General features: G+C 59.3%; 1 protein-coding gene across 1 annotated transcript in view; it reads right to left on the bottom strand.

Moving 5' to 3' along the window:
- Window positions 1-12207, bottom strand: part of LOC101660299 (SH3 and multiple ankyrin repeat domains protein 2) — a 283278-nt gene that overhangs the window by 270678 nt on the left and 393 nt on the right. The window contains exons 2-3 of the mRNA XM_045297137.1: window positions 7640-7958; window positions 2052-2221 (exon numbers count right to left, since the gene is read on the bottom strand). Coding sequence (XP_045153072.1) covers window positions 2052-2221; window positions 7640-7958 — 489 coding nt within the window. The remainder of the gene's footprint in view (window positions 1-2051; window positions 2222-7639; window positions 7959-12207) is intronic.

Raw genomic sequence — 12207 nt, 5'->3', positions numbered from 1 at the left:
CCCGCAGCCCTCAGGCCCCAGGAACCCAAAAGACCAAGCTGGTGTCCGAATTCTCCAGCACTGTGATTGCAGAAAGACCAGTAGGGGGTGGCGTTCGCAAACAGACCTTTATTCTCTCACAGTTTAGGACAAGGGAGGTCCAAGGGCAGAGCACCAGCTGCTGGGGAAGGAGCCCTCTCTCTGTCCGCTCTGGCGGAAGGAGCTTCTGCTCCCGGGTGCTCTTTCCTGAGCCCAGCCTCTCCCTTCTCTCCAGTTCGCCTGTTTCATTTACTTCTTATCACACCCCAGACACCAATCCTGTCTCACGAACATAACAAAGAACATTCTTTTCCTAGCGGGGTTTTAACCAGAGGCTAGAGGTTGGGAGCAGATGAAAACACATCACACAGAACTCCTCAACAAACCAAACAAAATCAAGCTCAAGGCCCTCCATCCCAGATACAAAAAATATGCAATGACCGCAGCACAAGCAAATCACAGGTGGGGCTTCACAGCCAACGTGCTCGTCTGAGGAAAGGGAAACCAGACGTGCAACAGGGCAGAGGCATGATCTAAGGCGAGGGCAGAAATGAAGGGAGATGGATGAAGCCTCTGGGGACCTAGTTGAGATGCTCAACCAATCCAATAAACACACGGTTAGCATTTCAGGAGTCAAGAAAGCGTGCGCAGCTGTGTTCTAGAAACTGACAATCACTAGTGGAATTGACTTGAGTCTTTGTTCCATAATTTCATGCCAACTTGATATAGGAACGTGTAGGGGTGGAGTTTAGCTCGTCAATCAGGCTGTGGCCTGATGGTGACTCCTTGTGGGTGGGCGTGGCCTTCTTATAAGGAAGGTCCTGGGAACCTCCCCTCTTTCTCTGCCTTCACCTTCCTGTTGAAGAGCCATGCCAGCCCTGTGATGCGTCCACCGCCAGCCACTGGACCCACGAGACTTTCCCCCCACTGGCTTGTGATCTTCCTGCATTCTGCATCATGGCACGGGGCTGTGTGAGTCTCAAGAGGGATTTATGGACTAGTATCGGACTTGTGGACTTGGTCTGGGCTGGTATGTTTTCCTGATGCGTGATGACTTCTTGATATAAAGCTCTTTCCTATACATATATGAGTGCCAATGAATTGGTTTCTCTCGTCAACCGAGCCTAACAGTCGAGGCGTAGTGAATTACCTGCTCAGTGGAGAAGCAGAAGGGGTACCTGGCACACCCTCTACCCAAAGCCACATATCTCCTGAAAGTCTTTGCTCAGTGGCAGTCCCAGACACAGCTGGGCACTCTTGGGGCATCCTGTCTTGCTCTGCCTGGTGAGTTCTGGCCGCTTTAGCACAGCCCCTACGACTCTCTTCTCTAACTGCCTTCTTCCGTGTTGGGTGTGAAAGCTCTCAGCTCCCTGTCCACCTTCCTCCATCCTGCACCTGCCGTCATTCCATCTGCCACTTGGGAGCACCTCATAGAATGGAGCACCCCCCAGCATGCAACCATCGCTGGCTCCCCGGTACCCATGACATGATGTCTACTTCCTTGTCCTGGTCCTCACGGCTGCTCTCTGATGCTTTCTAGATGCACTTCCCAGGACTCTGCTCGGGAAACTCTCCCTCCGGTTCAGAGCCCAGTGGACATTCACTCAGTTGTGCAGGCCTCCAGGGTCTGCCGTCCTGCTGGACACCCCTCCCCTGCTCCTACCAAGACACAGTGATCTCACCAGTCCTCGGACCTGCCCCCAACGCTCTGTCTTCCTGGGGCCACTGGGGATGGGATGGGGCTCTGCCCTCCCCCATGTCTCCGCCTGCCCATCCCCAGCACCTCCATGGTGGAGCCTCATTTCTGATGTGCCCGTGTTGCCTGTCCCACTAGATTCTGGGCAGTGGCACTGGGGCGGCTCCCGGGACGTGAGTGGACAGGAGCGGCCAGCCTCAGCCAGTTCCTCATGAGTCCTTCTCAGGGAACCACTTGGGGCACTGCCCCACCCTCTGGCACCAGCAGGTAAACTGAGGTTGGGGGGAGGACCAGGCCTGACACTTCCCAAAGCCTGAGGAGCGGGGTGGGCACTGACCTTTGACCCTGTCGCCGCGGTGCAGGGGGATCTCGCCACCGACCTGGGGTTGATATGGCTTGACAACGATGAAGAGCCGCCCGGGGACAGCGCTGTACAGCTTCCGCTTGGGGCCCGGCTGCTCAAAGGCGGACAGTGGGTCCTTGCTGGCACCAGGAGGGGGAGTGGGCCTGAAGGGGGCAAGGGAGAGAGAGAGAACGGGTCACACAGGGTGGAGCATCCTCGACCACTCACCACGGCCAAGCCTTCCCAGCCTGAGTGTGGCCAGAGCACCTTGTCCTTGTGGTTCTGGGCAAGCCGAGGGGTGGGGGCAGCCTGTGACAAACAAACCCTGGACATCCACACTTGGCCCTGAGGGCAGGCACAGCGGTCACCCTACCTGAGCATCCACTGGATCCCAGAGGTGGCCGGAGATACGCCCATGGGAGGCTCTTAAACTCACTCTCCCTTTATGGGTTCACCACCCACGTTTCCACTCATCCTGTACCATATATCCACCCGAATTCAGAAGGACCCCAGAGCGGCCCTGCTGGCCAGGCCCTGTCTTGTGCGTTGGACTGGGCAGTCCCCTCGTCCCACTTGCAGGTGGTCTAGGCTGACAGCGAGAAGTCAACATTCCACCCTCTGCACAGAGGCTGCACAGATGCCCCCCCAGGCGCCACCCAGCTGGACTCAGGGGGTGTGGTGGACTCCAGGAAGCAGACCCAGTGACCAGAGCACAGACTGGGGGAGCTCTTTCTTGGTCCACTCTGCCAAAGCCAACTCCAAGACCACCATCCCAAGGCCTCGAGGGTCTGCGTCTGCAAGAATAGGAAGGGGGTTGCAGAGCTGTCTGGATGGGTGCGTTTACTCCGAGCAGAGTGGTGACTTGCTAGGCTGCTAACCTCAAGGCCAGCAGTTAGAAACCACCAGACACAAAGCAGGAGAAAGATGAGGCTTTCTACTTCTGTAAAGAGTTTTGTGCAAAGGTCCCACCCCAGCTTGCTGACCCCCACCCAGGGCTCCCTGCAGGCCTCCTGATCCACAGGAGAGAGGGTCAGGGCAAAGATGCGCCATCCCCAGGGATACCCTGCCTCCTACTCTTCTCGGGCAGGTCTGGCGCATGCCCCAGGTACACCTGGGGGGGGGGGGCGGTGCCACTTAGCATGGCCCACTCCAGGGCCAGTGGTGAGCAATCACTCTGCAAGCTCACACTGACACCGTCTTCTTGGAGCGCCTCTGTGGGTCCAGGCAGGCCCTGCCATCTTGCCTTGCTGCATGCTAAGGAAGAAAACTAACCACCCCCCCCAAACAAACCCCAATCCCTGCCACCAAGTCAATGCGGATTCAGAGAGACCCTATGGGAGAGGGTGGAACCTACCCTGGGGTTCCCGAGACATCACTGGGGTAGAAAGCTCTGTCTTTGTCCCACAGAGCGGCTGGTGGTTTTGAACTGCTGGCCTCACAGGCAGGGCTCCTTAAAGCTAGAGGACACCGGGAACAGGGACCCAGAGCCTATCAGCACCCAGTGCTCATCGGGGAACGTGGGAAGGTACAGCTGTCATTCTCATGGGGCCACCGTGGGTGAGGGGAAGCTGGGTGCGCTGATGAGATGGTCTAAGTTATCTGATGATAAGGAGGGGTGGTCTCCGTGTCTGTCCAGAGTGCCCCCGGTGGGGGCGTCAGGAGGGAGGTGGCATCTCTCCAGGGAGAGGAGGCATGCTGACAACAGCCTCACTTGTCCCACCTGCACAGTGAGGGTGTGTCTGAGGCTACCCCACCCCAAATTGGGAAATAACCACCTCCACCACCACCCAAACCCACGACCGTGGCCCCCAGTCCACGTTACAGCCACCCTCAGTGGCTGAGTGGAACTGCCAAGGCCGTGCAGCTCCAGTGGAGCAGACAGCCTCATCTTTCTCCCAAAGGAGCAGCTGTGGGCTTGAACTGCCGACCTTGCAGTTGGCGGAGCCATCTCAGCTCCTCTAGCCTAGAGAAACCTGATGGGAGTCCCCACACGTGCTGGCAAGAGAGAGCTAAGTGACTGAGTTCTCGCTATGTGAAAATTGGCGTTCAACTGCCAGAGAAGCGCCAATGAGCCAATTAAGTCCTTTTCCAACTGCACTGGGTAAGGGCGCGCCTGCCTCCTCCCGGATTTGACTCATTCACTCTCTCTCTCTCTCTCTCTCTCTCTCCCTCTCTCTCACATACACACTTTCACTCACTCATTCACTCATTCTCACACTCTCATTTACTCACTCACTCATTCACTCATTCTCACACTCATTTACTCATTCACTTTCTCCTTCACTCTCATACTTACACACTCACTCACTTGTTCATGCTCACACTCACTCATACTTTCTCATTTACTTATTCACTCTCTCACTCACACTTTCACACCCTCTGACTCCCTCTGACACTCATTCACTCTCACATCACTCATCCAACTCACACACTCATTCACTCCTCGATCGCTCCCATACACGACATGATTACTTAACCCATCACGTGGTCACTGGCCGCTCCTGTGGTAGTTCCTGTGGTCCCTCACTCACCCATCAGTCACAAGCCCACGGATAGATCGGTCATTCATCTGCTTATGTGACAAACTACTGGATGGTTCCACCCTATGCATGGCCCTGCCCCGGTCTGTGGACGCCGTGTAGATACACAGAAAGTCTGTGGACAGCAGGCAGTATAAACAGGAGTCGCTCTTCTGCCCACTTGAAGGGTCAGCCGGGCGGGCGCACACAGAGTGGAGACCCCCAAGTCGGATGAGGTGAACCCTGTCAGGCTCTTTCTGGAGAAGGGGGAAGAAGGGAGGTGGCTCTGCAGGGCGGTTAGGGCAAGACTCGGGAGATCAGACAGGTGCAGAGACCAGATAAGGGCTGCAGTCACCCTGAGTGTGGTGTCAGGGCTGGGAGGGAGAGGACGGAGGCTGGAGGCAGCCGCCCCAAGGGGAGGCCAGTGGCCATCTCAAGGGGAACGAAAGGGCAGCGCTGAGGACCTGAGAGAAAGAGACCAAGAAGCTTAGTCACCTGTACCAGCACCTCTCTTGGCTTGCCCCTCTTCCCACTCCATCCTGCCCCAGGCCTCCTTGAGTCCTGGGGGACCATAAACAGGGTCTGTCAGTCTCCAGGCTGCTGGCCCAAAGTGTAGAGGTTCGAGTTCCCCCATCAGTGCCTTCAAAGACAGGCCTGGAGACTCATGTCTGGGGACCCTACCACCTAGCACCAGTGACACATTCTGCTCTACCACCCACAGGGGGCGCTGTGCCACCCACCAGCCTGAGTTCAGGGAAACAAAGCCACATGGTACAGTTGGGCAGCAGTGGCCTTACCAACAGGCCTGGAAGGCAGTGATGCCCACCTCAGGGTGCGCTAGTCCCTAGGCTTCCCTGGAAGCCAGTGGCACCGGAAGAACATGCAGGCCTGAGATGAGAGTCAGGGGGCTGGGGCAACACTGGGAGGAGCAGGTGGCATGAGCCACCTCAGGTGCCCATGGATCTACAGATGGAGTCCGAGGGGCCTCCCTGGGGGTCTGTGCAGTGAGGGGAGTGAAGACCAGGCTGGTGCTGGGCCTTAAGGTCTGGCCTCATATTAAGGGGGAAGACCTCACTTCCTGTCCACTCTGACTGCCCACCCAGCCTCAACCTGAGCATCCTCATAGTCTACTCTCATCTGGATCTCCCTTCAGGAGAGTCTTTGCCTCCCTGGGATTTGGCTCCCTTTGGCTGGGCCCCATGGGGCTGGGGGAAGGGTGGGCAGCAGGGAGGGTCCCAGCCACCTCTGGTCCCCCTGCCTCTGCCCCACAGTGTTTGCCTGGAGGCTGGTGTCTCTCTAGCCAAGTATGCAGCACCCTCCTAGACCAGGTTTTCTGGACCCTCTTGTGCATGCACACACAGAGGGTGGGCATGCTCATGCACACGCACAGGAAGCTAGGGACTGTCACGGGGTGTCCTCCGATGGGCTCTTCTCTCCGCACAGGCAATTTTGCGCTGGAAGCTGTGGCCAGCCCCTGGCCCCCCTGCCTTCATTATCTTATTACCTCCCATACTGGGGAGGGGGCTGGGCACATCTAAAATTACAGTCATCATTTCGGCTGCGGTGTGAAGTGGAACCTGCTGCCACTGGGGAATCCTTTTAATTTAGCTTTAAACTGTTTGTAGCCCCTGGGATCGCTCCTGTGGGGCCCTCCAAGCGAGGATGTAGTCCAGAGCCAAGAACTGGATCTGGTTTCCTCCTAGGAACCGGCTCAGGGGCTATGTCCCTGCCCTCAAGTGCTGGCGTGGGCTGGGGGAGTCCCGGGGCCTGCTGGTGGGCAAGGAGGCTTGGGCACCAGCTACATGTGCCCACAGCTGCTGCTGCTGGAAGCCCTGGCCTGCTGGCGCCTTCCGGATTCTCTGTGAAGCGGGGCACCCACCTAGGGTGCCCCCAAAGCCCTCCCCACCCTCCCCCACAGCGTGTGGAAGAGTACGGCTGCCCCTCTCTTCACCCCATCTTAGCTGGACCCTGCACAGTGTGGACAAGCCCGGGTCCTTCAGAGGTGGGGACAGGACAGAGTAAGAGACAGGTGTGGCTGAAGCAAGAGGCTCTCTCCCTCCCTCCCACCTTCCCTTCCTCCCTCCCTCTCTCCCTCCCTCTCTCCCAGAGTCAAAGGGCTTCTGGTTGCAGAGCCCTGCTCCCTGCTCCGGTCCCTGGGCTACCAGCCCCCTGAGGAGATGGCCCATCTGGCCAAAGAGGGAGCCTGGTGGAAGTCCCTTCTCCACACCGGTTGTGTGGCCTGGGGCAAATGGCTGTCCCCCCACCCCCCCACCCCCAGCGCCTCAGCAGAACCAGTTTGTGGGAGCCCAGCCACAAGAAACAGCCCTTTAGGCCAACAACTGGTTGGGCTCAGAAGGCCTTTACTCACTGGAGGGGTTCCAGAAAGTGACGGCATGGGGAGCCTCCCTATCCCCCACCCCCTTGCTGCTCAGGATGGGGAGCAAGCTGGGAGGACACACACAGAGGACACAAAGCCCTGGGCAGTAGTCCTGACACAAGTCCCACACCTGCCCTCCAGGAGGGGGCGCCTGCCGCCAGCCTGGGCACTGGATACAAAGTATCCACTTCAGGGCTGGCCTGAGGGTGGAGCAGCCACTGAGCTCAGGCCAGGCCTGCACACACCCTAACGGCCCGCACAGCTTCGGCGGCCCAGCTCTGCCAGCATTCCCCCCGGCACCTGAGTGGGCATGGGTTTCTGACACACCTGTGCCCCCTGCATGCCGGGCCATGCAGGTGCGACGAACCCCCTGGGCAGGGCTTTCTGCTGACCCTGCCCCGTCCTGAGTGGTCATCACTACCAGATAGTACCCAGGATGGTGCCTTCAGGTGGTGTCACAGGGCCACCGGGCAGACACATCTTCAAGCGCCCTCAACAGCTGACCTTGAAAGGTGCAAGTCTGAGAAACCAGGCTCACCATTCATGACATTGGCCTCTCTTTGGGACAAGAGGGAGCCCCACCACCCTGCCCGCCTCAGGCAGACCCTGGCCGCTGCCAGCTCCTAGGTCTGCATCCCGGAGAACTCCCAGCCCCGCCACCCTGCCAGCCCTGACCCGCTCCTTACCCAACATGCCAGAGCTGCTGGGGTCTCTTGCCATCCTCGCCGGCGCCGCCCAACCTGTTGAGCGATGGGGACCGGCTGCGGGCTCCCGAGGTGTAGCCCCCGAGGGTCTTCACTGCGCCCTCAGGGGTGCTGGGCACCTGCTGCAGCAGCTGGGGTGAGAGGCTGCGGTGGGAGGGGGCCGCAGAGCAGACGGCCCACTCGGGGGCACCCACGTTGAGGTTGTTATCGCTGTTGGAGCGGAGCAGCACCCGGGGAGCGGCCAGCGTGTTGGGGGGCCGCCGCCTGTGGTTGGAGTATGCCGGGACCTCTCGGAAGGGCACTGAGGGAGAGACAGGGAGAATCAGGGTGAGGCCAGGATGGCCTGGGGGTGCTGCCAATGCCAGGCTGGGTGAGGCTGGTGCAGCAGGCAGGCACTGCTCTGAGCCGGGACACGGGCAGGCAGGGTCTGCCTCCACCCCTCACCCCGTGCAGATGCTGCGAAGGAGAAGCTGGCTGTGAGTTCTGTGGGGGGCCCCGGCTGGACCCCACAAATGCAGAACTCATCTCGCACAGAAGCAGAGACCCAGGGCAGGGGCTGAGCATGCCCCCAAGTCATGGAGGGCAAGCTGATGCCGGGATGGAAGGCTCTCAGGCCGAACTTCCATCAGGCCGGCCATGCCCCCTCCGCAGCCCGGGAGGCTGCCAGCCGCCCCAACCCGGTGGTGAGGGGCTGCCCAACTCACAAAGCAGGGGGCAAAGGGGGCGGGGGTGCTAAAGCTGCCACAAATTGCCTCCCTGGGAGACAGACAGGCTCGAGGGAGGCGACACAGCGTCCCCAGACAACTGGGAGTGCAGAGACCATGTGACCCGGCCTTCTTCCTACTGGGGATACACCCCACAGAAACCAGGAACGCAGCACGAGCAGATGTCGGCACCCCCTGTCCACACTAGCAAAGAGAGGGAAACAAGGCTCATGCCCGTCTGTGGCGGCCGGGGGATCAAGACACTTTGACTCCAGAACCCCAAACTCAGTGTCATGGGGTCGGTCCTGACTCCCAGCGATCCGAGAGGACAGGGTGGGCCTGCTCCTGGGGGTGTCTGAGAGGCCACTCTTTACGGGAGTAGAAAGTCTCATCTTGTTTCCACAGAGCAGCTGGTGGTTTTGAACTGCTGACCTTGCAGATCATAGCCTAGTGCATAATCACTACTCCACCAGGGCTTCTCTTTACGGGAGTTCACAGTCTCATTTTTCTCCCACGGAACAGCTGGTGGTTTCGAACTGCTGACCTTGCCATCAGTAGCCCAGCTCGTAACCAGGATGCCAGCTCGTAACCATGAGGTGTTTCTCGTGGAGTACTATGCACCCCTGAAGAGTGATGATGAGTGTGTCAATGCCCCATGACATGGGCGGGCATGGAAATTAGGATGCAGGGCTAGGCTATCCAGTGCCCCAAGGAGAAATACTGTTGAGCCCACTAGTATAAATGAAGAAAAAATCAAGAAAGAAAGGTTTTCATGTTAAAAGAAATTGATGCTTCTGGGGAAGGTGGGGGAGGGGGCGGACAAGAGGGGGGAAGGAAAGGGAGGGATATAGGAGCAAAAACCAAATAAACAAAAACATATAAACATAAAAGTTTCTCCTGGACGTGGTCCGAGGAGTCCTGGTGACATAGTGTTTATGTCTTGGGCTGCTGGTAGCAGTTGACCACACAAGGTTACCAGTTCAAGCCCCCAGCTGCTCAGAGGGATAAAGATGAGGCTTCCTACTCCTGTAGAGAGTGGCAGTCTCAGGAACCCACAGGGAAGGGCAGCTCTACCCTCCTGTAGGGTTGCTGTGAGTCCATGTGGACTCGAGGGCAGTGGGTCTGTAAGTGGCTTGAAGGTGACCTTCCAGCTACTGGGCTCCAGTGGTCTGTCTACCTGGTTCTGATTCAGGGGTCCACGTGTTATAGGGCAGGACCGACCCTCGGGGGTTCCTGGTCTTTCTGATGGAGCCATGGCAAACTGCCCGCCACACCCAGGCTCCTGCTGAATCAGTTTACCGGCCCCCTCCCCACCTACCCCCAGCCTGCGCCCTGCACCAAACAGAGAGCCCACCGCTGGGGACAGGATGGACGCTGGCTCTCTGGTTGCCCATCAGACAGCAGTGCGGGCGCTGCCTCTGTCCCCAGAAATGGCTCACGACATGGAGCGCTCAAAGCCATGGCACCACACAGCCGCAGTCATGGGCTGCCCCCTCGGGTCTCCACCACGGGCACTCCTGTCCCCTTGGATCTGCACCAGAACCATCCTTGTCCCCGTGACCACTAGGGCCACCTTGGACAGATGTCATGGGTCCTGAGGAAAGACTTTCTATAACTCCAAGTGGAAGGCAAAGGGGTTCTGATACGCAGCAGGGACACCTCACTGCCCGGCTGCTGAGGGGAGAAGATCTTAGTGGGGGACATCATGACCACAGGGGCTGTACCCCTTCAGCATGCCTGGGAACCTGGCCTGACACCAGCCCCCACTCCATGGCTATTCATGGACTGGGCAACAGTGCTCAGCAGGGACAGGGTGTCCCTGGTGAATATCAGAGGGGACAGGGGCAGCAGAGGCAGGCCTCTGCCCCAGGGCATTCCCATGCCCCTGCCACCTCCCATGCAAGACCAGCCTGGGTCCCAGAGCAGCGACCCCCCCACAGGCAGTGACTGAGCCAGCATGTGGCTCCTGAGAGTCAGGGCTGGGGTCCAGCTGCAGTGAGGACAGTGCCATTACTAAAGGACACCTGGGAGTGGGGTCCCCCAGCCGGGCAGCAGCTGCCCTCTCTGTGCCGGTGGTCCAGGAAAGCTCCTCCTGTGCCCCTCACCCCCCATCCCTGCTTCCAGCTGGCCAGAACAGGGCAGGAGCACGATGGGCGGGCTGCCCGGACCTAGTGGACGCCTCTCTGTGGAGCCCAGGGCCTATCCTCCCTGCCGGCCCCAAAGCCTGGAACCCAGGGCCCTTAAGGAGGCCTCTGGAAAAGAGGAGACACAGGCTAGTCACAGACGCCTAGAAGGGGCTGCCTGACAAAGATGAGAGGAGGTGGGCGGACGCCCTGGGTCCACGGCCCTTCTCTCCCTGTCACAGAGCCACCCCGTTGGAGGACGGTCACACAGCTGTAAGCCGAAACCTGATGGGACGCCTGCGGTTCAGGAGCCCCTCTCTCCACATGGGGCCTCCAAACCTTCGGAGTTGGCCCCAGCCAAGCCATGCTGGGATCCCTGCTGTGGCCACCTGGCTGGGCCTCCCAGCAGCGGGCACATTCCACCCTCCCCTCGACTACCCAGCTGGGTACGAGCACCCCGGTGGGTGGGCAGTGGTGGAATTTGGGGGACTTCTCCAAAAGGCTGGGGAAGCAATGCCCAATGGTAGAACAGAAGAGGGCAGCAGCAGCTTCCCCCCACAACCCCGTGTGCCAGGCTCGGGCCACCCAGGGGCAGGAGGAGCACAGCTGTGAGGGCGTGTCCCCGACATCCAGGCGGACTTCCTCAGGGACGGTCAGGGGCGGGAAAGCAACTCCACTAGGGCCTGTGAGGATGAGGTGCCTCGGAGGAGGAAGCCGGGACGGAGCCAGGGCGCCTCAAACCCTTTCCCTGGGTGCCCTGAGCTTTCTGCCCCAGAGTCACACGGGTGATATTGAGGGTGAGCATTTTAATGAAAATCACCCACTTAACTACCGAGACTCCTATTACGGCACCCTCCAGGGCCACTTAATTGGACATTTCTTTGCTGAGGCCGGGTGCCAACGGTGGGAGGAGGGCCAGGCCCAGGAAGCTGCTGGCCCCTGAGTCGCAGCACCTGCACCAGCCTTCAGGGTCCCCAGCCCCGGGCCTCTCTAGCAACCCAGCACCAATCAGGACCCGGCGGGCTGTGCAGCTGGTTTTGTGCAAAGGGTTAAAAATAACTCTTCCCACTGCCCCCCCTTCCCTGTCTAAAAATGATTAATATTCTACCCAACTGTTTCCTCCTTGCAGGCAATCTGCAAACCCCGAGTGGGTGGGTATTTTCTTAGCCGTCTTCCCGGCATTATTTATACAGCGTCTTGGGCACAGGGAGAGCCTCCCAAGGTGAGACAAAAAACATATGCACTTTTAAAGCCTGCCGCCCGCCTGGGCTCAGACACACCCTGCCCCGTGCTGCCGCTGCCGCCTCACCATGTGCACACAGGGAGGAGCCCCCCAAGTGGGTCTGGATGCCGCCGTGGCGGGCAGTGTCTCTGTGCAGAGGGCCTGGCGTCCCCAGCCACCCCGCAGGTTATGCACGGACCCGCCTGGAAACTTGCTTTATTGTACCCGAGACTTTGCCCCCCACCCCCACCCCGTATGTGTGCCTCTGGCTCCCACAGTTCCCATGGAGGTGTGGCTGGAATGTCAGCCTGCCACAGCCCAAGGAGGCCGTCCAACAACCCTGAAACCGCCCGCCCGGACTGTCCACACCAAGACACAACCATGCCCGGCACGTGAGGATTCTTTCAAAGTGCCTTGTGATGGTGATGGCAGCCCGTGATTGAGGAGATCCTGGACTCCCAGACCCCACTCCCTGGTACACCCCCTCCCCCAAGAAGCAGC

The sequence above is a fragment of the Echinops telfairi genome, unplaced genomic scaffold (assembly GCF_000313985.2).
Source record: "Echinops telfairi isolate 266 unplaced genomic scaffold, ASM31398v2 ScPeMD7_7417;HRSCAF=8455, whole genome shotgun sequence".
NCBI lineage: Eukaryota > Metazoa > Chordata > Mammalia > Afrosoricida > Tenrecidae > Echinops > Echinops telfairi.
This window is presented reverse-complemented; position numbering and strand designations above follow the sequence as displayed.